The sequence below is a fragment of the Fukomys damarensis genome, unplaced genomic scaffold (assembly GCF_012274545.1).
Source record: "Fukomys damarensis isolate Sample0158 unplaced genomic scaffold, DMR_v1.0_HiC HiC_scaffold_10, whole genome shotgun sequence".
Classification (NCBI taxonomy): domain Eukaryota; kingdom Metazoa; phylum Chordata; class Mammalia; order Rodentia; family Bathyergidae; genus Fukomys; species Fukomys damarensis.
In genome coordinates this window covers 1,959,516-1,982,446 of record NW_022900922.1, presented here as the reverse complement: position 1 = coordinate 1,982,446, position 22,931 = coordinate 1,959,516, and the positions used below count along the sequence as shown (strand labels likewise).

Below are 22,931 nucleotides of genomic sequence, written 5' to 3'. Positions count from 1 at the left end.
CAATCCCAACACTCAGGAGGCTGAGGCAGGACTGCCGCAAGTTCAAGGCCAGCCTGGGCCACATAATGAGTTCAAGGTCACCCTAAACTACGTAGCAAGACCCTCTCTCAAAACAAAAAAAGCAAATTCTCGAAGTTGTCCAAGACAGAACCTCAGCCTGGGCAGAGAGAGGTCTGAGGGTGAAAAGCGGGGTTCGGTTCTGGTTGGGGGTTGCTTCTCATTTCAATATTTTCCCCAGGGAAGTAACCTTCCTCCTTGTCTATCTAAGAAGTTGCTAGTCAGATTTATTAGGGAGACGACTTTCAAAGCAGCGAAACAAAAGTTATTTATATAGCGATCTTTATTCATTAAAAATGGCCTCTTTTCCAGAGAACAAAGCGTATCCAACATGCATCAGCGAATTTATTCTCAGACATGGCCTCATGCAACTGAGCCTGCTGGCCAGCCCTGCACACGGAGCCTGAGGGTTTGTCTGAGACCTCATGCGAGGAATGAGTCCAGAAGAGCTGTGCTTGTTTGGGATTGTGTAGCAGAAAAGGGGCTTCTTGAAATGTTTTTACTTTTTGGTACCGGGGATCGAACTCAGGTCCTTGTGCTTGCGAGGCAGGCGGCAGATGTGGGTATGTTTGACGGCAGTTAACAGCTCAGATGTACCCTGCCCCTCATATCCTCATGAATGTTCTCTTGATTTTATATCCTCCTCATTTTCCAAAATGAAGGAATTCTAGATTAATTTTTAAATGACTTCATCTAAGGGTGAATATATAGTAAATGAAAAAATTTGAGTTTTGGGAATGAAAATTTCCACTTTAGCATTCTCTCCCCTTGCTCTCTGGCATCAAAGGATCTCTAGGTTAGGACCGGTGGCGACTGATCTATACAAACACACATCAGGACCAACAGGTCTCTGGTACTACGAGTTCCTGGGATGAAAGCACGCAAATATGCGAGCCCTTCCGTGATACCTCGACCCAAACTGGAAACCTCCTTCCCACATTCCAAGATGCCGGTCAAACATGGAGGAAACTCCCTTGTGGTCTCTCTCGTGCACTCAGACTCACATGGCAACCACCAAGTGGCTGAACCGAGGGGCTCGAATGTGGGAATTGGTGCTGTTGGTGCTGGAGACGTGAAAATAAGGAAGGAGGAAGGAAATTCTGACCCGACACCTTCTGCAGAAAGGTGAGACCAATTTTTTCAACCACGCTTCTCTTTCCCTCTCCCTTGAGGTGTGACAGTGAATGGAGCCCTCATCGGGGCGCCGGCTCCTCCCAGTGGTCACAAGAAGCAGCGCACTTACTTCCGCACCATCACCATCCTCATCAATAGGCCGCAGAGATCTTACCTCGAGATCACGCCCAGCAGAGTCATCTTGGATGGTGGGGACAGGCTGGTCCTCCCCTGCAACCAGAGCGTGGTCGTGGGGAGCCGCGGGCTGGAAGTGGCTGTGTCTGCCAGTGCGAACGTCACCGTCACCGTCCAGGGCACCATTGCCTTCGTTGTCCTCATTCACCTCTACAAGAAGCCGGCAGCCTTCCAGCGAAACCACTTGGGCTTCTACATCTCCAACAGCAAAGGCCTCTCCAGCCAATGCCACGGACTGCTAGGTAGGCCGTGGGTGTGCTCATGTTGGGTCCAAAGGAGTTAGATTCCCAAGTGAAGCCCAGACTGCCGGTTGTTACGATGCCTCTAATATCGTTAGATTAATTGAGAAACTTAGTGGGCATTTGGTACTTATATGTACAGATGTCCCTTGGTAGCTGCGGGGTTATGGTTCCAGGCTCTCCCAAGGATACCAAACTCCAAGGATGTGCAAGTCCCTTACCTAAAATGGTGTAGAATTTGTATAAAACTGGCGTATGTTCTCCCATGTACTTTAAATCATCTCTAGGCTACTCATCCTACCTGAATACTGTCAGTGCCACGTAAGTAGCTGTTACGCTCTGTGTCCAGGGAATGATAACAAGGGAAAGGTTTGTGTTCAGTAAAGATGCTTTGTCTTTCAAATATTTTCAGCCTGCTGTTGATTGAATCCACAGACGCGGAGTCCCACGGGTACAGGAGGCTGACTGTGTGTTCATGAAAATTGCATTTCTTGCCTCCCGATGACTTCCTGGCATAGGAATAAGCATTGTTAACCAGTTCTCACTCATCTTCTGGAAAGCAGTGCAGAGAAAGGGAGAGCTATCATCTTAAAGTCTGGTTCTTTGTCCCTCTGCGAAGACGCAGGGAAAGGGCAGCCCAGGCCCAGGCCCAGCACAGGAGACAGTTGCCTTTCCTAGGAGTCACCTCATCGCTGTGAGAGCCGCCAGCCACCCTGGCCGGTCTTCTTCAACGTGTGACTTCACGTAGGTCCCTTGCCCAAAACTGAAGAGTGAGGCATTGCCGGGACTCAGTTTAGAAAGAGGATTTCCTGGCGCTTGAGCTGGATACATTCTGCTGAGCTGGTGCCAAGCGTAGGCTTTGCCCCACAGACGCAGATCTGTGCTGCCCTGTCCCGGGCACTGCCCTCGCTTGACCTGGAGCATTCTGGGGATGAGTGTCAGGGACAACCTGATCTGACAACTTCCACACCCCTCCCTGGTGTGCGTCCACCACAGGGAGGCCGTGGAGGGGGACTTATACCCACGCCCTATTCATCTGTGCTCCACTCGACTTCTGACTCCGTAGGAGACTGGCTGTGTCCACGTGCTGGTTAGGTGACTTCCCAGCATTAGCAATGGGCCAGATTCCAGAAGTGGAGAGCCACTGTGTGCAGGAGCTGAGCGCGTTCCTCTCCAGGTTGTATCCCCAGCCTGCACAAGGTGTGACAGCCCCCAGGGAAAGTCTGACCGGGGGCTGTGCCCAGCTGACCGTGGTGACACACCCGTAATCCCGGGGGGACCTGGCTCAAAGTCACACATTTAACAAGGGCTGGGGATGTGTCTCAGTGTGAAGGCCCCGGGTTCAATCCCCAGTGCCACAAACAAACAAAAACCCCTGTGACACTGACGCCGCTGGTAGCTGCAGTGGTTGTCTATAGTTACTGTACCTCAACACGTTCAAGACAGCGTGCCATGAGTGTGTTTACAGTGCGTCACACGTGCATTCATCTCGGGAAATCCGTACATAAACGTGCTTCTTCATCATCTTTGCTCCCTTTCCCACATCCCCTTCCTATCTCCACATTGTACTTCCTTTCCTCACCTCTCTTTTATTTCGCTCTTCACATGATTTACATTTTGTGTCTTTTTGTCCTCCCAGGTCAGTTCCTGAACCAGGAGGCCAAACTCACAGAGGAGCCTGCAGGGCACAGCACAAATCGTACAAACTCCCCACTCACTCAGGCTGAAGGAGCATCTGAGATGATCCTACAGGTGAAAGGGCACCGGGTCCCAGTGGTCTGGAAACAAAGGAAGATTTACAACGGGGAAGAGCAGGTAGACTGCTGGTTTGCTAGGAACGGTGCTGCCAGACTGATTGACGGGGCGTATGAAGATTACCTGGCATCTCATCCGTTTGACACACAAACAACGCTGGGCCGGGGAGCATCCACTGGTTCTGAACCCAGCGGCCTTCATCAATGACGGTGCACGAGAGGGAAGTAACTGCGGGGACACGGAGGCACAGCGGTCCTTGTTACCTTCGCATGCCTCCGTTCTTACAACAAGCCACACTCTGCAGCCTAGGGCTGATGTCTGCTGCAGCGAGGGGTAGGGCACCCCCCGCCTCCTTCCTGTTCCTTCCTCTGCAGCCCCTCACCTGTGGTAGACAAACCTGGGGACATGAAGTGGAAAGAGTCGTAGTTAAAAGCATGAAAGCTTCTGCCTTTCTGCCTTGTACCGTCTGGCCTATCCATCTTGTAGCCTACCATAAGGTAACTCTTTCCGGCGTTAACAAGGCTGCCATGATACTTATTTTCCCTGTTGAAATGGCCAAATTCTGCTTTTTGCATTATATTCCTACCTAAGAATCTCTCCTTTTAGTTCTGCTGTATTCTCCAGATGTGCCACCCCCTGATGTCTTCCTCAACCATACCTTCTATTAAGCTCCAGGCCACCGATCATGCAAATTGCATATAAATTCGATCATTGTAAATAATTAAGATTTTTCTTAAGAGAACATTTTTTTTTCCGCTGTGGTCTTATGTCCTTAAAAACTAGTTTTTATTTTAAAACTGATTAAAAATAGAAAACCTACATCCCAGATGCTGATCTCTTTCTAATGGACTTTGTAGATCACTTGAATTGGCTGTTGGGTGTTCTCCGGTTTACGTTGGATGTTTTTAGCTGGCCTTTCCTGGTGCTGGAGAGTTGGCCAGTCGAGTGACAGAGCTTTTACTTGGATCTCTTCAGCATTTCTCACAATTCCTGGACCTTTCTGCCTTCAGCCTTCCAGGAGGTGGTGAGTTGTGCATACACCGTCCTGGGATTGGAGGAAGAGCCTATAGGAGTGCACCCAGCACGGCAGCCTGCCTGCAGGGAGAGCAGGGCTGTGCATCCTCTGCAGCAGAGCCTATGCTCAGGAGACCTGAAAAGCCTGTCCACGTGTCTGATGGGCACAAGACTAGAGATGAGCCTGAGCCGGGAGACAAACTTGAATCCCAAAGGAAACGCTTAAAATCGGGGGCTTGAGATAAAAAAGTCACAGGTGTTACCGTCTCCATTTGGATGCCCTCGGTCTAGCCTGGTCCGGTTATTAGAGGAACAGGGGCTGCGGGTGGTCTTTTCGCTCTCCTTGGTAGCCCTCCCTCCCTCTGCCTACGTGACTGAAGGCCTGGACGGAAGTGTCAGGCTCAAAAGTCTGTGGAACCAAACCGCGGAGCGAGAAGGAATGTGGCCGGGGGAGGAGCCTCGGCGGGGCCACGGTGAAGGGCTCTGTGTTGTCCTCACAGGCGGTTTCTTCAGGCGGGCTTCGCCAGGGCAGCCCGCGAGAACTGGGGGAGGGGGGCTGTGTGCTCCGCCCTTGGAGAGATCCCGGCGCTGAGAACAAGGTTTCTCAGGTCTACCTTCCCGTGGGAAGGATTTGAGCATGTTCCCGTCAGTGGCGGCTTCAGGTGACCGTCTGGTCCCCTCTTGGAGTCGCGTCTCTTTCTAACTGGTGACCCCTGAACCGTGTCAGGTCAGCTGTGCCATGTGTCTGGCTGCTGTCTTCCCAAATCAGCTGCCTGTTTTCATGCCAAAGGCACAAAGATGACCCGTGCAGCTGAGAGGCGCTTCCGTATCTTACAGAGATCCACGAGCCAGGGCAAGCCCAGGCCCCGCCAGACTCCGGGATCGTCCCTTGATGGAAATCAGCTGGGTCCGGGGACGAGCGGCCCCGCCCACTGCTCACACCCGGCGCAGTGGTCTGTTGTGTCAGGTGCAGGATGCACACTGGCGAGACCCGTCTCTGCTGCTCTTATCGCAGCCTTGAGAAACATTCCAATGAGATGCCCATCCCTAGCGCTTCTATCCAGAAAGAGGGATTTGAAATCATCAAATAGGATCTTCTATTTTTAAAAGCTACATTTTAACCTTTAGATAAATCTCATCTTTCTTTCTCTTCTTTTGTTGTAGTTCTCTATTTGCAAAAGGTTTTCATGAACACATTTTCTGTTTTAGCTGAAAAATTTATGTCTCTGAGTTCCACGGGCTACACCAGTGTCACACTTACAATCTTTTCATTCGTTTTTTGTTTTGTTTTGGTACCGGGGATTGAACTTGGGTCCTTGCGCTTGCGAGGCAGGCCACCGAACCGCTGAGCTAAATCCCCGGCCACAATCTTTTCATTCAGTTGAAACATGGAGTGTTTCCTGTTGGCCACATGTGTTGTGGATAGCAAGTTCTTGACAGGAAATGGAGACTGAGGCAGAGTGTATGTGAGTGGCTTTCCCCACGGTACCTGAAAGGCTCAGAGCAGGACTAGGCTGAACTCCCAGAATTCACCAACTAGCTTTGGTACTATTTCACCATCTGGTCAATCATTTGTTTTTCTCAAGCACTAATAATACAAAAAACACGTGGGAGGTGACTACGTGACAATAGAACGGGACTGAGAAAAGTGCTGGGATTGGAGGACATGAATCTCACTGCTAATGTTCAGGCTAGCTGGGATCTTCAGCAAGTTCCCCGCCCTGGGCTCCGGTCCCCTCCCTCATCTCACGAAGAAACACATCTGAATGTGTCCTTCTGAAGGGTCTTCTAACATGAAGTTTCACATTCTCCAAATAAAATGCATTGAAAGTGCTCTACCTGCCCACACAAGGTGCCTAGCTTGGCCTTCCTAAGACTTTCTGAGATTTGCCACTTCAAGCCAGAAGGGGGCGGTGTTTGGGAGGATGGCATCCCAACACTGTCAGAGCCAGAGAGCTGTCCTGAGGGTGCAGGGGACAGGGAATCTGAGCACCTCTCTCTTCCTATAAGGAGTAACATGAAATATCTACTTGAGCCATGCATCCTTATAAGTAGATTAGGAAAAGGATTCTTTGTGTCTTTCTAAAATTCGTAGGTTAAAGCCTAGATCTCCAGTGAGATGGTACTTGGAGGTGCGCCTTTCAGAAGTGACTGGGTCCTGAGGGCAGAGAGGTAAGTAGGATTAGGTGCCTCTACAAGGAGAGACACGAGAGATGACCTGCGTCCTTCCACCACCTGTGGAACTGTCCATAACACAGTGAGAGTATGGCCATCTGCAAGCCAGGCAGAGCTTCCACCGGACACCACGCCTGCTGGAACCTTGGTCCTGGCCTCCCCAGCCTCTGGACCTGTGTGAAATAAATGCCTGTTGTAAAGCTGCCCAGTCTATGGGATTCTTGTTATAGCAGCCAAGATACTAAATCATTTAAAATACACATTCTTTCCCTTTCTTCAGGCCACTTAGAATGTACACAAACAATGCTGTTAGTAAAACTTGAAGGACTTGAGGGACCCTACGAACATGAACCAGCAAATAAAATAACACAGCTAACCAAATACTTAGAACTGTAACTTTAAATATTTAGTCAGTTTTAAGTAAATCGTAGGGTACAAGACAGTTCACATTTCAAGAGACATTTTTCTTAAACAAAGAAACTGTAAGCAAATGTCTAAAAACAAATGACATGACCTTTTTTTTTTTTTTGAGGGGAAGCAATCAGGGCTATTGAAAATAAAATGATTCTAACTGCACTGCTTGTGTGCAGGAATTTCTGAATTATAACCGTGGGTTGCGTACATGATGATGGTTCCATTAGATTAGGGGTCAAAAGTTTTCTACTTCCTGGTATTTGTTGACTGCACCTTTGATGTTCATATGCACTTATCTGCTCACACAGGCACCACTGTGTTACAGTCGCTTAGAGGATTCTGTAGCCTGGAACCGAGGGGTGGTAGACTGTACCACACTGTGCGAGGGTAATAAACAAGGCCACCTGGGCTTGTGCGTGTACAGTGAGAGTCACCTTACCACGCGTTTCTCAGGGTGGATGCCCATCATTAGGTGACACTGTCGGGTGTATATTACACAATAGGTAAGCAGAGTAGCGACACTGGAAGACCAATGTTACAGTAACCCAGACCCTTGTAGAGCAGCAACTGCACGGCAGCTGATGAACCTGCCATGCACATGTGACTGTTTTAAACCCCTCAGTGCACTCCCGTCCAGGGCCTCTGGTATCCCAAGTCCGCACCACTGTAATGGGTTGCTCTCTCGTGTTCATTTTGCTCACCACCTGCTTGATGCTCAGGCTCATTTTCCCCTCGGTGGGTACCATTTCTAGCTTGTGGTCCTGGCATTCTCACCTTCAGCTCTGAGTGGTCAAGGCAAAAGAGCCCAGTGTATCTACATTAGATTCTGAATAGAGCAACACCCGATTAGAACTCAAACGGACCTGAAATAAATATGGGGGAGCCACCGCTGGTAGACTGTGGTAAAAAGAAAACATTCACTGATATCCAGAACTTCAAGTCAACCTTTCTGGGCTTTGGCCTTTTTAGTCATAAAAATGAAGAGCCTAGACTAGGTAGTTTCTTCTACTATGCTGCCTTTTTTTTTTTCTCTGCAGTATTAGGGATTAAACTCAGGGCCCCATGTGTGCTAGGGAAGCCCTCCACTACTGAGCTATATCTCCGGCTTCTTTCTTTTTTCTTGAGGGTCTCACTGAGATTTTAAGTTGCCCAGGCTAGGCTTGACTTGTGACTCTCCTGCGTCAGCCTCCCAGAGTGCTGGGATCCTAGGCATGCACCCCATACCCGATTTAATCTTTTTTATTTTATTTGGAGTCAGAGCCTCGCTCATTCGCCCAGGCTGGCCTTGACTTTATAATCCTCTTGCCTTAGCCTCCCAAGAAACAAGGATTACAGGCATGCACTATGGCACCCAGCTTGGATTTAGGATCCTCTGACCTTCATCTTCCGCTTCCAGATGAAGAAACCTCTGACCTGCCACGTGATTGGCAGACGGGTCTTCATCCAGCGACCCAGCACACTCTGAGACCTGGTGTGCCAGGCCGGCGGCCCAGAGCAGAACAAAGGCCCTACTGCCCCAGAGGCTGCAGTTTAAGGCAAGACAAAGGACGCAGAGGAAGAAGCAGGTCAGTGAACAGGAGCACACTGCAGAGGGTTGTCAGCCAAGCACAGAGGAGAGACAGTAACGGAGACAGGAGTTAGGGGTCGGAGATCCTTCCCAGGACAGAGCGTGAGCTAGGCTGCGAGGAGGAGGACCATGCGCAAACGCAGCGCTAGAAGATACTTTCTGTAACGCTTGGCAGCCCCACGCACGCTCGATCTAGAAGCAATCTCCTTGCCCCGCTCTGCTCAGACAGCGCATCATTGATTCAGTGGTTTCTGAGAACCCACACTTGTGGAGTTCTAGGGCCCCCTTTCCCGGGCCCTGTGTCTGAAGGTCTCCAGCCAACACTCACCTGGTCTGTTTCCTTCCCTCCTGCTCCCAGGGTGTGGAGAACGCCTAGGAGACTTGCAGGACTCTAGCAGGGGGGTCCATTCGGCACACAAGCTCCTCTGGCGTTTGGCGCACTGCAGTCGCCAGTGTCCCGGCTGGAATGGCTCCTTTGTTCCTGCCGTATCCATGGCATTTCTGACTCCAGTTTTGCTTAGAAAACTGAGGCAGGAGCCCCTGCCTGGAGCCTTCCTCCTATCAAGGGGACTCTCTCTTCACGGCTCCATCACCCCCACCCCCCGTGTGTCTGTCCTTACTCTTGCTGATGCCTTCCCACCATCCTCTGGGTGGTGGCCTCAGTGACTCCCTCTAGCGTCTTGTTCCCCACCAGGTATGTCCCTCTTGACATCAAATGCAGGTGAACCACCTCTTATCCAAAGTGCTTGGGACCACAAGTGCTTCCAATTTCAAGACTTCTTAAAATTTCAAGCTATTTGCATGGATTTACCATCGTGTCAGCACTCAGACATTTCAGATGTTGGAACATCTCAGCGTTGGGATTTCCTGATTAAGGGTGCTCAATGGGTACCATCCCAAAAGAGATTCCTTCCGGCTGGAAACTCTTCCCTTTTGGCTTCTCTCTGCTTTACTTCAGTGGCACATTCACTCCAGTGGTTGGTAGCTGAACTCTCTTTTTCCTCCTCCTGCTTGGTTGCTTAAATCCCAGTCCGATCGATTCCAGTGAGCAGCGTTGTCAGCCTCCGCTGTGTGACTCTGGTAGTCTGCTCTCTTTTGTAAAGTGCTGGATCCTTTGGCTTCTTTTATGTGGTTCTCAGACCCTTCCTACCTTCTTAGCCTCCCTCTATGGATGCCTTTCCTCCTGCCAACCTGTGTACTTGCCTTGAGGCTCCGCCTGGGTCCTCTGTGCTGTCTGCCTTAGAGACGTCTTCCAGTCACGGTCTCCACGCATTAGTGCCTTCGGCATGCGAAGCTGCAATGTGGGCTTCTCTCTCAGTGTCACCCCTGTCGTCAGCCTGGCTCCGTTTTAAACTCAGGAACCGAAGCAAGCTTTCTAGTGTCAATGTGGGTATTTGAGGGTTGAGAACCCAGGGGAACAGAAAAGAGAAGTCCCTGCCCATCCTTCACTGCTTTGGGTGTGGCAAGTGAGGAAGGAGGTATCTATCCGGGTTCTGGTGCGTTTCACAGGAAGCCAGCCCCAAATTAACTTCTACTGACACTGTGTACTTCCTGAAAATTCCCGGTTAGTCATATTATTTTCTCAAAACAACAGCTGTGTTTGTGCACGAGAAAACCCAATGTTCTAATGGCTCATCAGGAATTTCTGCTTATGTAAGTCAAAAATCACACGTGCTAAGTGTATCGACATGCTCAAGAACTTCACTGAACTATGAATGTAAAACATTGTAAATGCAGTTTAGTTCACTTTTAAATAAATTTTATGAGAAATAAAAGCAATATTGGAAATACACACTTTTTTATGTATGTGAAGGTGTGAATGGTGTACACCCCCATCTATCCTGTTAAACTCTCAGCAGAAAGTCGGCCTTATGTGTCTACAACCTTTCAGTGACAAAACTAAATACACCCTATAGGAATGTCAAAAGAGAGGAGACGGTCACACAGTTCTGAAGTCTGGCTTCTCTTCTGGGAAGTCAGAGAAGGAATAAACCTTTGGGTGAAAAGGCAACCAGTTTAAGAGTCAGCTCAAGAATCAAGTGTATTGTCTTTTTTGTTTTGTTTTGTTTTGAGACAGGGTCTCACTATGTAGTTGAGACTGACCTGGAACTCACTATGTAGCCCAGGCTGGTCTCGAACTCACAGCAACCCTCCTGCCTCAGCCTCCCGAGTGCTGGGATTATAGGCATGCACCACTATGCCTGGCTTCAAGTGCATTTTTCCTTGAAAAAGGTTGAGCCTAAGAATATTCTAGAAACTACAAGTTGGGTAACTCAAAGATAACTGCTTAACCTTTCAGTCTTTTCAGCTGCCTGTCTGGAACACTAAGGTACCACACTTTGAGAACTTGTGATGTGGAAAACATAGGATAGAACTTTGTACTTTGACTGTGACACCCTACATTATTCATGTGGTTTCCCCAGCAGAGAATATTTGCTTTTTCCTGCATTCAAGAGTAATGCCATTGAGCACTAAATATGTAGCACTACATACCTCATCCAGCCCTGAAGATAATGTTTTATGTAATTAGTCAGAGTAAGAGCTGGACAGCTCTCTTCCTTAGAGAGATTCAGAGAAAGTGGAAGCTTAAAATGGGGATTTAATACGGTAGTTTATAAAGTACAAATTAAGCTGGGCACAGTGGAATGTTTGTAATCCCAAAACCCAGGCAGGCTGAGGTAAGAGCATCACAAGTTTGAGCCCAGCCTGAGCAACTTGGTGATTTAGCGAGAACCTGTCTCCAAACAAACAAACAAAACCAGGGCTGGAAATACAGCTAAATACAAAGACATCTGGTTCAATCCCTAGTACCGCAAAAAGGAGAGATTGTTTTCAACTTGGGGCAAAAGAAGAGCTGGGATTTCATCTAAATCTTACAGAACAGATGGGGTTTGAAGGGGGAAAATGTCTGGGAGCTTTTTTATGTGATAATTATTCTTTGAAAAACACTATAGAGAAAAGGGAAATAAATTATACAGAGGAAGAAAAATCGAAGTTCAGGGAGACGGCCTCACTTGCCCTCACCACACAGCAAACGCAGGGCTCAGGCTGACCCGGAGGCAGTGCCCTTCCTCTTTCCAGGACTCCGGGTGCTGTGGACCAATCAGAGCGCTTCCCCTGAGGCCGCCGGGGTTTGCTAGCCCCTGACAGCTGGCCGATGCGGTACCCAGCACAGGGTACAGGCCGAGAAGACCAGAGGCAGCAGGTGTTTGTCTTGCCCCAAAGGGACTGAGTCTAGCCCTGCCCCTTCCCTAGAAGTGGTGCCCATTAAGGATGTCTTAGGAAACGTCTCGGCCCACGGCGACCCGAAGCATGGGGAAACACTGGGAAACTGGGTGGGGAGGTGGAGAGCCAGCTGGGGTTAGATGCACAGAAACAGAGAGACTCTGAACTCGTGCATACTGAGTGGCTTTTAAATGTCACTGGTCTTCTTGGGAGAAGCCCAGACAATGCAGCTATTGACATGATTAATGAACCACTGGGCCGCATCTGGAGGAAACCTCCGGCTGAGGAGGTAGAAGGCAGAACTCCCTTTCTTTCCATCAGACAGCCCGGCTGCTGTGCTGGGGACCTGCCCCGTTTCTGCAGAGGAGATAAGCAAGTCCTCAGGAGGAGCTTTGCAGGGAGTAGGAAGGGAAAGAGGCAGACACACCCTCCAGAGGAGCCACAGGCAAGTGAGAGGGCCTCTGATGGCTGCAGAGAAGGGAGAGAGGGAGGGTGCCCTAAGAATGCTGTGACCCAACAGGTAAAATCCTTGCAAAAAACGTTCCAGTCTCCTTCGCACATTCTTGGTCACCGAAACTCACTCAGACGAATGATAGGATGTCACACTGGGAACCGCCACACACAAGAACGCTGGCCCGCTCCTGAAGATCTGCAGGGGTGTGCCGAGTTGGTCTCCATCCCTACTCTTTCCTTTCCCACCCCTTGTCTGGGAGGCTGTTCCGGTCCAAGCCCTCCCTCTGTTTTGCTTGCTCACGCCCAGTGTTTCTAGTACTGGTCCCTCGGTCCTGGGGTCTGCAGACACTGGACAAGGGCAACAGGAGAAATGAGCAGCTTATTGGTCACTGAGGGGCAGGAGCCCCAAAAGCCAGCAGGGGCTTGGGCAGATTGCCTCCTGACGCTGGGTCTTTTTCGCTCAGCACACTTGAAGCATCTGATGAAAACTAGGGCAAAGAAAGAAAGGAGAAAAGCCGAACCCCAGGAGGAGAACGCTAGCCATGCTGTCCCTCCCTGAAGCTGCCCGCACAGGCCCTTTGAAGGACCCTCATCACCCAGTGTACTCCCTACTCTCTGTGTTTCTTAGGAAATGGATTCTATTCTAGACACAGTATCAGGATTGTTTTTGGTTTTGATCTCCTTTCTCCTACAACTCTTGGATTACTTTAACATTTAGGCCAACGCGGTTCCCAAGACCTTCCTGTGAGGGCAGAGGAGGCCAGCCTATTCTCTGTTGCTCAGAGGGTCACGGTGGGCACCACACTCAGTGACCCACTGGTGACCACACAGTCAGCGCAAGAGCGAGGCCAGAGTTATCAGCCTGGCTGGGTTAGGATTGTTCGTCCCAGAAGCAAACGCCTTGGCGCCGCTGATTGGCGGGGCCTGCTAGGATTACAGCTGAATGCGCTGGTAAGAAAGGGAGGAAAACCCCAGCAGGTTAAACAGAGCCAATTCCTGTCCCCACATGGTAGGTCCCGGGCTGCTATCGCTGCCCAGCTTGCCGGGAAAGAATGGAGCTTATTATGTGGGGGCGGAGAGGAGGGTCGGGAGGTGCTAAGCAGAGAAAACGGGTTGAAATTCAAGTCGAGGCGATGCTGGCAGCCTGGCGCCTGCTGTTAGACGGTCTGATGAACTCTGATAAACCCAGAGGCGCTTTCCCGCACCCCTGAGGCAGCCCGGAAACTTTAGCACCTCCGGGACAGGGGAGGACGGCAGGGGCGGGGTGCAGGGACAGGGGCAGGAGAGAGGCCAGTTTCTCCCAGGACCCCCAGGTCTGGCCGTGCAGCTTCTAGCTCTGGACATTGCGCGCGGCCTGCGCGGGCGAGCACACCGCAGGGAGCAGCGCCTGCTTCTAAGATACTGTGGTTTGGGCCCTTAGGGTCCTGAGCAGAGCCTGGGAACGGATGCCATCCGGACACGGTTGCCAAACTCTCCCAGACTATCTGGAGAGAAAGTTTTCCTTGGGAGATCCTCACAGACACCCTCCGCTTTCCTATCCAGTCCCGGATATAGGGGCAGCTCTGTCCTCGGTGGAATTCCCACTCACGGTGAACCTCGGTCCTGCGCCCACGAACACCAGCGTGTGAGCGCCTCACTGCCATGCTGTGTACCTCCTGGTGATGAGGCAGGATCTCGGAGGGACACTTGTTCGTCTGGCTTGTAGCAGGAGAGATCCGACCACCAAAGGGTAGAAGCAACCCTAAGCCGGCCGGAGGAAGGCATGGGCCAGCCAGCTCGTGGTGCACACACAGCCTCGGCGAGGAAGGCCACTGTGGCGCCTGCGACTTCGCCATGATCCCCAGGGACATCGCGCTGAGTGAAATCAGCCAGCCCAGCCAGAGTCCCTTTCTAGGAGGTGCCCTGCTCAATAATGGAGACAGAAAAGAGAGGGGTGGTTGCCAGGGACTGCGGCGAGGAGGGAAGGGGAGCCAGCCCTGCAGCGGGCGCAGAGTTTCAGTGTTGCGAGTTGAACACGTCCCAGAACAATGTGAATGTCCCTTATGCCACTGCAGCGTATCCTTGAAAATGGTTAAGACAACACATTTCATGTTGTATGGTTTTTATGCCAAAAAGTGGCATAAAAGTGGGGAAAAAAGTGGGAAAAAAGCAAGCACAGAAGTGATAATGGAGTTTGACAAGTCGCACAATGAGAGAAAATCATAGATGAGTTATCTATGAACACTGATGCAAACATACTAAGTAGCAGTTAACAATCTAATTACATTAAAAGAATAACATACAGGGCTGGAGATTTAGCTCAGTGGTTCCGCTGCCTGCCTCGCAAGCACAAGGTCCTGAGTTTGATTTCCGGTACCAAAAAAAGAATAAAATACAAAAATGGATAAGATGATAAATCTTATGTTATGCATATTTTCAAACAATTTTTTAAAAATCCCTGGACTCTTTTATTCTCTCACCAAAACCCTCAGGGGTGAGTAGGAGTAGAGAGGTGTCAGCTGGGCCAGGAGGGCAGGCCGGTGACCATGGAAACCCCAGGCAGGTGCTGCCCAAGCCACCCAGACCCTCCTGTCAGCTCCACACACTCCTGGAATGTTGGCAACTCACAGTTTAGCATGGCCACCTGTCCAGGCTGACTGTGAACTAAAGGGGACCCTACAGTCCTCCGATGGGGGCCTCAGTCCTTAAAACAGTGTAAGGTCTCAGCCCAAGTTCTTTGAGAGAGTGGACAAAATGAAAAAGCACAAATGGAACAAAAGATATTTTTTGCGGGTTCTGGGGATTGAACTCAGGATCCCAAGTTTTTGAGGTAGCTGACATACCGCTCAGCTAAATCCCTGACCCCCCCCAAATACTTTTAAATTCTGAAAGAGAGCGTCCCACTTTCTGAGGGGTGTGATGGGATGATGTTTTTCTCCTTCCAGTGGTAGGCTCCTTGTGAAAAGTTTGCATATCACATCTTCTTAATAAGTTGCCCAAATGCTGGTGCACAAACGATGCAGCAACATATTTCAAATTTCCATTTTTCTAACCCAGTCTGAAGGGCACAATTAGAATGACACACTGAAGACAAAGGTTCCCATGTTGTCTGTGTCGATGTGAACAAGACACTGTCCCTGGGACCTCCTTCTGCCATCTGTAAACCTAGAGACCTATGACTGATCTCTTCCACGACAAGATCTAAACCTGGGCGAAAAAAGTTGAATGACTAAGGTTTGTCATAATCCAAAATAATTATAAGGGACCATTGTTTAGATTATCATCGTTTCAACCACTTTACGTCTTTTTTAAAAAATAAAGCTGAAGAAGTCACATGTTGATGTGGATCTATGAGACCCACAAGATAGTCCTACTTCCAAAGTTCCTTCTAAAGTTATACTACAGATGTATTCGGCTTTGTATTTTATGTTTCAACTACAAGTGTGGAAAAAGACTTTACTTTTCCTTGTTAAGTGGCTGACAAGAAAGAATATGTGTGAAAGTGATTGTTCCTTGTTGGGAAGTCATGGCACATGTTAGCTTCCTTCCTAAGAAAAGCATTACATAAGCAGCCACCCCAAGAAACAGAGTGGAGTGGGACATAAATTCTAAAATGCCGCGCTTTATTCCATCGGAAGCTGAGCTGATAGCCCTCTGTTTTAAATTACAAAGCACATTTAGTATCTGATGGAAAAATAATACACATTCATTGCTAAAAATAAAATCTTGGAAGATACAGAAGATCACAAAGAATTGATTTCTTTATAATTTGATATTTTTTATTCTAAGAGAGTATCTATAGAGAATAGTCAGTTTGAGTAAGGTGAACCAGCAAACACCAAGAAATGTAGTCTCAGAGGGAGGTCAGACCAGGGTATGGAGTGCGGTGGCCAGCCTAACATGCACAGGGCCCTGGGTTTGATCCCTAACCCTGGGGGTAAAGGAGTGGATTTAGGACATTGGCCCAAAACTGAGAAAAAAGATTTGAGTCCCCACAGTCCTACATTATTGGATTTCATGTCGGCCGCAGAACGCTGTGTCCTGTCCCTCACTGGTAAATGTCTGTCCGAAAGGCAACGTGGTGTCGTATGGACAAGGGCACCCCGTGAGCAAAGCAGAAACAAGATCCTGGTCCTGCCCGAGCAGAGCCTGTCCACGTGATCTGGGAAAGTCATTGAACAGCTTTAAAACACTCTCATCTAGGAGACAGAGATGCTAATGACGGTGGCCTAGGTGCAAAGTCAATGAGCTCATACGAACAGAGTCTGGTGCTCTTCACCAGGGAGTGCATTCGCTCACTCCTGAGGGTTCAGTTTTGTTTGGACTGGCTTGTCCCTGCGCCTGCCCCAGACTGTCACACTCTTGGGAGATGGGCACAGTGAGAAGCAGGGTGTGCGCCGGAAACGCCAGCATACGTCCATGTTTCCGCTCTGCCGGATGCGGTGTGCTCCTTGGACAGAGAGTGACTCCTAGGCCAGGCTTCATTTAATGTGGAAAGCAGTTCTCATGGTTTGGGTGACCATTCCTTCCTCCTCATTTCTGAGCTTCCTCACACTCACCTCGGATTCTGTTTGGAAACTTCCTGCTCATAATCGTTGGAAGGACTCGTGCCCGGGGGAACACAGTCCATGGGCTCGTGGTGCCATCTACCTGAAGGCCGTTTGGCAGGAAGTGCCATGTTCCACACGTGTGTGCTCCTTACTTATACCCTGCTTCAAGGCATGCTGTGTGTGTGTGTGTGTGTGTGTGTTCACGATGTGGGCCAAAGGTCCATGTGCAGCAGTGTAGCCACAACAGAAGTGACTCAAGTATCTAAGAAAAGGGTGATATTAGTTATGGTGCATCCCCTATGCTGGAATCTTATTATGTAAGAAAACTTATTTTCTTTCTTTTTTTTTTTTGTTGCCGGGGATCGAACTCGGGTAAGAATACTAATTTTCTATTCTTATTACCCTTTTATTTTTGCAGTGCTGGGGATTGAACCCAGGTCCTCAATATCCTAGATAAGTGCTGTACCACTGAACTACATCACAGCCTCTACCCATTTTTCTTTTTTCTTTTTTTTTGAGGCAAGTTCTCACTACGTAGTTCAGCCTGCCCTTGAACTCGCTATGTAGCCCAGGCTGGCCTTGACCTCACAGCAGTCCTCCTGTCTTCACCTCTCAAGTGCTGGGATTACAGTCATATACCACCATGCCCAGCACCCCAGCCCTTTCTTCTTATTATTTATTTGACACAGGATCTCACTAAGTTGCCCAGGTTGGGCTGAAACTCGTGATCTTCCTGCCTCAGCCTCCCAAGTAGCTGAGATTACAGGCATGAACTACTGTCCCAGCTAAGATAAATTCATGAAAGGGGCAAATGGTCATATATATTGGTCAAAAAAGAAAGAAGTGCACAATCACAGAAAAAAAAAAATTAAAAGAAATGTGCCAAAATAATAATACGGATTACCTTTGTGTAGCTATATGTATTTGTTTTGCAATAAATATATTTCTTTTGTACCCAGATGACTGACTTAACACACATTGACTAAGCTAAAGAGATCGTGTTTCAGTCAGTCTCATGAGCTAGCCCGTGTCTGATACTCATCTCGGTTTGTGACCAGTAGTCTGCCCCTGTCTGACCAAAGATTGTCATGACTGCTCATCTTCTTTCCTAGTTTCTCAAGATCAAAGTTTCCACTGCTTGGAATATGATGGCCTCAAGAAGGCAGTAAGATATGAAAGTTATTATTTTTTTGTGTGTGGTAGAAAATGATCTTGAACAAAACTCTGAAATTGGTTGTGAAGGATGATGAAGCATGAATTTTCTTTCTTTTTTTTTTTTTTTTTTTTTTTTTTTTTTTTTTTTTTTTTATTTTTTTTTTTTTTTTGGTGCCGGGGATCGAACTCAGGTCCTTGTGCTTGCAAAGCAGTTGGCGGAATCACCGAGCTAAATCCCCAGCCCAAAGCATGCTTTCTGTGATAAAGTCTTGGTAAGGGCAGGAGGAACAAACAGCTGGTGGATGTATGATTCTCTGTGGTGTCTCTAGCACTCTGCCATATCATGGGGCTCATAACCAGCTCCCTAATCAATTGCTGGCCATCAGATGATGTCCTTCTAGTGAAAAGAGACCCCCAATAGCTGGAAAAGACAAGAACAGAATGTGAGGAACAATATTTGTGATTAAACGTTCTTGTACACAGGGAAGATGATGGTGAGTAAAATGCATAAGCCAAAAAGTATCTTGATGTTCTGAGAAACTATGAGACCGTTCTGTCTTCTACAATTGAAACTTTTGGGATTTAAGTAGAGACAGATTATTTTCCACTTCCTGTCCCTTGACTGACCACACCAATGGCATCCTTCTCATAGTCTAAACTTCCCTTGGTGGCTCTTTCATGTGGAGACTAAATGTCAAGGACAGGAAGCAACAGAACAGTGGTCCAAGTCACTGAAGTCTCCAGGTTGTTTGCACAAAACGGGGCAGATGAAAAGATTCTGAAGAGAATGCTCTGGAAACCAAGCAAAGCAAAGGTCCCGAGTGGAACATCTGAGGTGCCCATGTCGTGGGAGCTACCTACCTCATGGGAGCTACCTCTTGCTTTGTAGATGTGTCCAGTGGTTCTCACTGAATCTGAAGGACATGTTACTTTTATTGCTTTAAGAGTTTTTAGGGGATGGAAATCCTGGAAGAATGCAGAACACAGTCTCCTGCCCTGGCACATATGCCTGGCTATGATCTGTTCTGTTCCCAGAGACCTGCTTAAACACACGGGGACGAGAAAGGCACACCTTCCCAAGAATGAACGTAACTGTACTGTGTTCCTAAAATGTGCCAATAAACTCAATGAGGAAAAAAAGAAAGGCACACTTCCCATCCCTAGAAGTGACTCCAGCTGAGGGTCTGTGAGGCGGCTCAACAAAACATCCCAAAATGTGTATGGGGAGAGTAACAGTCACCACACGACAATGGAGGAGACTGTGTCCTGGGATCTCGGTCCTTGATAGTGTGGCAGCCCTCTGTCTGGGCACCTCAGATCCACTTGTCAGGAAGCAAGCGTGAAAAGCATTGCTATTTTTTGAGTCAAAAATGTCCCCCCAGAGGCTTCTGTGTTCAGAGCGGAGTTTGGAAGGTGATTAGACCACCCTATAACTAATTAATTCACAGTAGTTGACTGCGCCGTTGAAAGGCCCCATTGGAGGGTGTGTCACTGAGCACACAACCTGGAAGGGGGTCTCCCGTCCCCAACTGCTTCTTCCACTTAGCTCTCTTCTTGTCTCAGTGTTTCCTGGCTGCTAAGAGATGGACAGCTTTTCTCCATCAGGCCTTTCTGCCACGATGTCTGTGCCTTGAATCCGACTGACCATGAACAGAAGCCTCTGGAACAGTGACCCAAAATAATTCTTTAACTTGTGTATGCCGGATATTTTGTCCCAGCAACAGAAAGCGGACCACTACAAGCACATAGCTCAAAACTAAGCATGAGAACGGAGGAGTGGTGCTGTGGGAACAATGAACTGAAACCAGATGGGAGGAGTTCCCGTGATCTATGTGAGCTCTGCGCCTGTGAAACTCTCCCAGCCTCAGGGAGACTCTAGTAAAGCTTAATTTTCTGCCCCGAGATGTGTTTTGCCCAAACTGCTTCACAGTGAATAAAATAGATTGGCTTATATTTCTCTAGAAGACAAGAGAAATGGTTCAAATGTCAGTGGTGGGTTAAATCCATGTAATCCATGCTTCTACGGCCAAGGGCCGGCCAGATCCAGTCCGGCTCCTGGCTCCAAACCTCACCATCCTCACCAATCTACCAAGAAAACGGACGGAAATGTCACCCACACCCTTACCATGACCTGGCCTGTGATGAGCAGAAAAGGGCTGGCAATGTCTTCTCAAACCCTGCCCAATCCAGGTCTCAGTTTGGGGAGGGTCCCCAGGTGGGGTCACCGATACGCACACTGTGGCCATCCAGGGGACTCACGCTGGACAGTGGAAGGAGGTGTCCGGTGAGCCGAGGCTCAGCCTGTCATTATGACCTCACAACTCCTGGGCTTTGGAGTTTCACCAAGTGGTACCTCTTATACTGGGCCCAGGATGCCTTTTTAAAAGTCCACAGATGTTTTATTTTCAAACCAGTACCAATAACCTGTCTCCTGTAGTGGTTTAAGTCTCTTTTGCAAGCTATGCTTATAAAGTTAGCAAAGTCAGCTTTAGGGAAAACATTAAGCAAATTTTTGTCAAGATCATTTAAGTGTTCGGAGAAGGAGGAGAAGGGGGAGGAGGAGAGGGAAGAGGGAGAGGAGAAAGAGAAGATGGAGGAGGAGGAAGAGAAAAAGGTGAAGGTGGTGGGACCAGTGCTAGAACGACTTACGTACTGGAGAGCCTGAAGCGGTCGCTACCACCCGCCGCCCACTGCACCGCACTGCCCTGCCCCTGCAGAACTTGCCTGAGCATTTGAGAAAGGTCCAGCCAAAGGACGGCCTTGCTCCTCTGGATGCTTCTCCTATCAACGCATTGTTGCCACCCTGTATCTGCTCTGACAAGGCCAGTTTGTGGATCTCACTGAAAAAATTGCCCCGTAATTAGTTTTCCCTGGGGCTCCCTCATTTTGCAACGCAACTCACCGCTAGCCTCAGCTCCGTAGAATTTCGCTCATGAGAAACCACTTCAAGGCAGAGCAGGCCTCTGCCTGGGCCGCACATGGGCAGATCAGGTATCTGGGGGCCGCCGCGGTGGGGGAGCTTTGCCACAGAGAGACGTGGTGACTGAAGGTCTCGGCAAAGAACCAGGGCGGCTTTCCATTATCCCAGCTTCCTGGGTAATGCAATCTGAAAATCAATTCTCATTAAACACAAGTGATCCTAATACCTCTGACAGGTTCCATCTTAAGTGATAATTAAAAGCATATTTCCTGACGCTTAGCTGCTGTGAAATGCATCCCTATTTATGTCGCCAAGGAGGCCTCACACCAAGCCGGCGGACCACGGTTAGCTGCCCCAGGAAGACTCACAGTTCCTGGATTGTCACTCATTATTTTAATCTGCTTTGCTTTACTCAAGTGCCGTAGAGCCTGGCATCACACGTACTCTTTCCGATTCACCTGAAATCCTTTAAAATCGTCAACACCGTCAGGAGCGAAGGAGCAAAGACTTCATTTTGCACCATTGTGGTCTTGGTTCTACCCAAGGATGGAGTTTACGAATCACCAACTGCTTCTCCCACTTTGTGCTGCTTTGTGAGCTCTCCCTTCCGCCAGGAACACGGCAGCTATGGTCTAAAACCCTTCGCTGCTCCTCACTGAGAAGGATCTCAGTGTCTGGGGCCACGAAGTGACAACTGGGCTACGAGGGCTTCTGAGACATGGAATGCAGACAAGTATGAAAGTTTTTATAATACGCGATTACAGGTTTGAGCTGGCAATTGAAATATTGCGATGCCAAATTCCAGCTCACAGCTTTTCTCTTGGGAAGCAATGTTCTATATCTCTTCTGTGCTAGAGTCATTGCTCCCTAAAACATATCATTAAGTCACAGAAATAAGCACCAAGACCCAAAGAACAAAAATTCCCATTTTATATGTACTCTTCCAGGGCTGCGGTACTGACGTAACATAAACGTGGTAGTTTAAGACAACCGAGATTGCTTATCGCGCAGTTCTGAGGGCCAGCAGCCTGAGGTCAGGGTGTCTGCATGGCTGGCTCCTCCTCACCCTCTAGGGAAGACCCTTCCGTGCCTCTCCCTGCTTCTGGGCCCCTGTGTCTCTTACATCTGATGCTGTCGTTCCTGAGTCTCTTTTTCCTCTCACGAAAAGGCACCAGTTGTGTTGGGTTAAGGGTGTAGCAACTCCTATACAACTTTATCCTAACAAATCACATTTTTCACAACCTTATTTCTGAAGTACTAGGAATTAGGACATCCGCATATTTTGGAGGCTGACACATTTCAATCCATAGGACACATGGAAAGAGATTAACCTATGAATAATATTGGCATAACAAATTTATTTTTAGTACTAGGGATTGAACCCAGTACTTTTGTAATGAGCTACTTCTCAGCCATTTTTTATTTTATTAAAAAAATGTTTTTGTTGTTATTTTGAGACAAGGTCTCACTATGTAGTTGAGACTGACCTGGAACTCACTATGCAGCCCAGGCTGGTCTCGAACTCACAGCGATTCTCCTGCATCAGCCTCCTGAGTGCTGGAATTACAGGTGTGTGCCACCATGCCCAGGTATTTTTTAAAAGTTTGATGCACAGTCTCACTAAGTTGCCTGCTTCAGCCTCCTAAAGCCCTGGGATTGCATATGTACCATGATGCCTGGTTTGTAATCATTTATTTATTTATATATTTATTTAAATTTTTTGGTACCGGGGGATTGAACTTGGGTCCCTGAGCTTGCAAGGCCGACGACGGAACCACTGAGCTAAATCCCCGGCCCACTGGCCAGTCATTTAATTGGAAAATAAGTTCAGAATTCATTATCCGCTTCCTTACTCTGACATACCAAATGGACCAAGTTTTTAAACACGAAAATCTAAATTATTAGACTGACAATAGACAGCACACAAACCTTGTGTGCGGTCATGGTTTGAGACTGCCTTATACATATCAGAGTTGGATCTTCCCAATGACCCTGTGTAACAGCTAAAGAAACTGAGGCACAGAGAAGTTACTTTATCTCAGGATCACGAGTAGTCTACGGCTTCAACCAGTTTTAGGTGTACAGTTTTTTTTTTTTTTTTTTTTTTTTTTTTTTTTTTT

At 48.4% G+C, this 22,931-nt stretch overlaps 1 protein-coding gene across 1 annotated transcript in view; it reads left to right on the top strand.

Annotated features, from left to right (window-relative positions):
• Itih5 (inter-alpha-trypsin inhibitor heavy chain 5) overlaps window positions 1–10,308 on the top strand; it is an 82,178-nt gene extending 71,870 nt beyond the window's left edge. Inside the window, exons 13-15 of the mRNA XM_033761814.1 lie at window positions 1,230–1,607; window positions 3,244–4,383; window positions 6,469–10,308. Coding sequence (XP_033617705.1) covers window positions 1,230–1,607; window positions 3,244–3,566 — 701 coding nt within the window. The 3' untranslated portion in view covers window positions 3,567–4,383; window positions 6,469–10,308. The remainder of the gene's footprint in view (window positions 1–1,229; window positions 1,608–3,243; window positions 4,384–6,468) is intronic.
• Window positions 10,309–22,931: the final 12,623 nt, after the last annotated feature.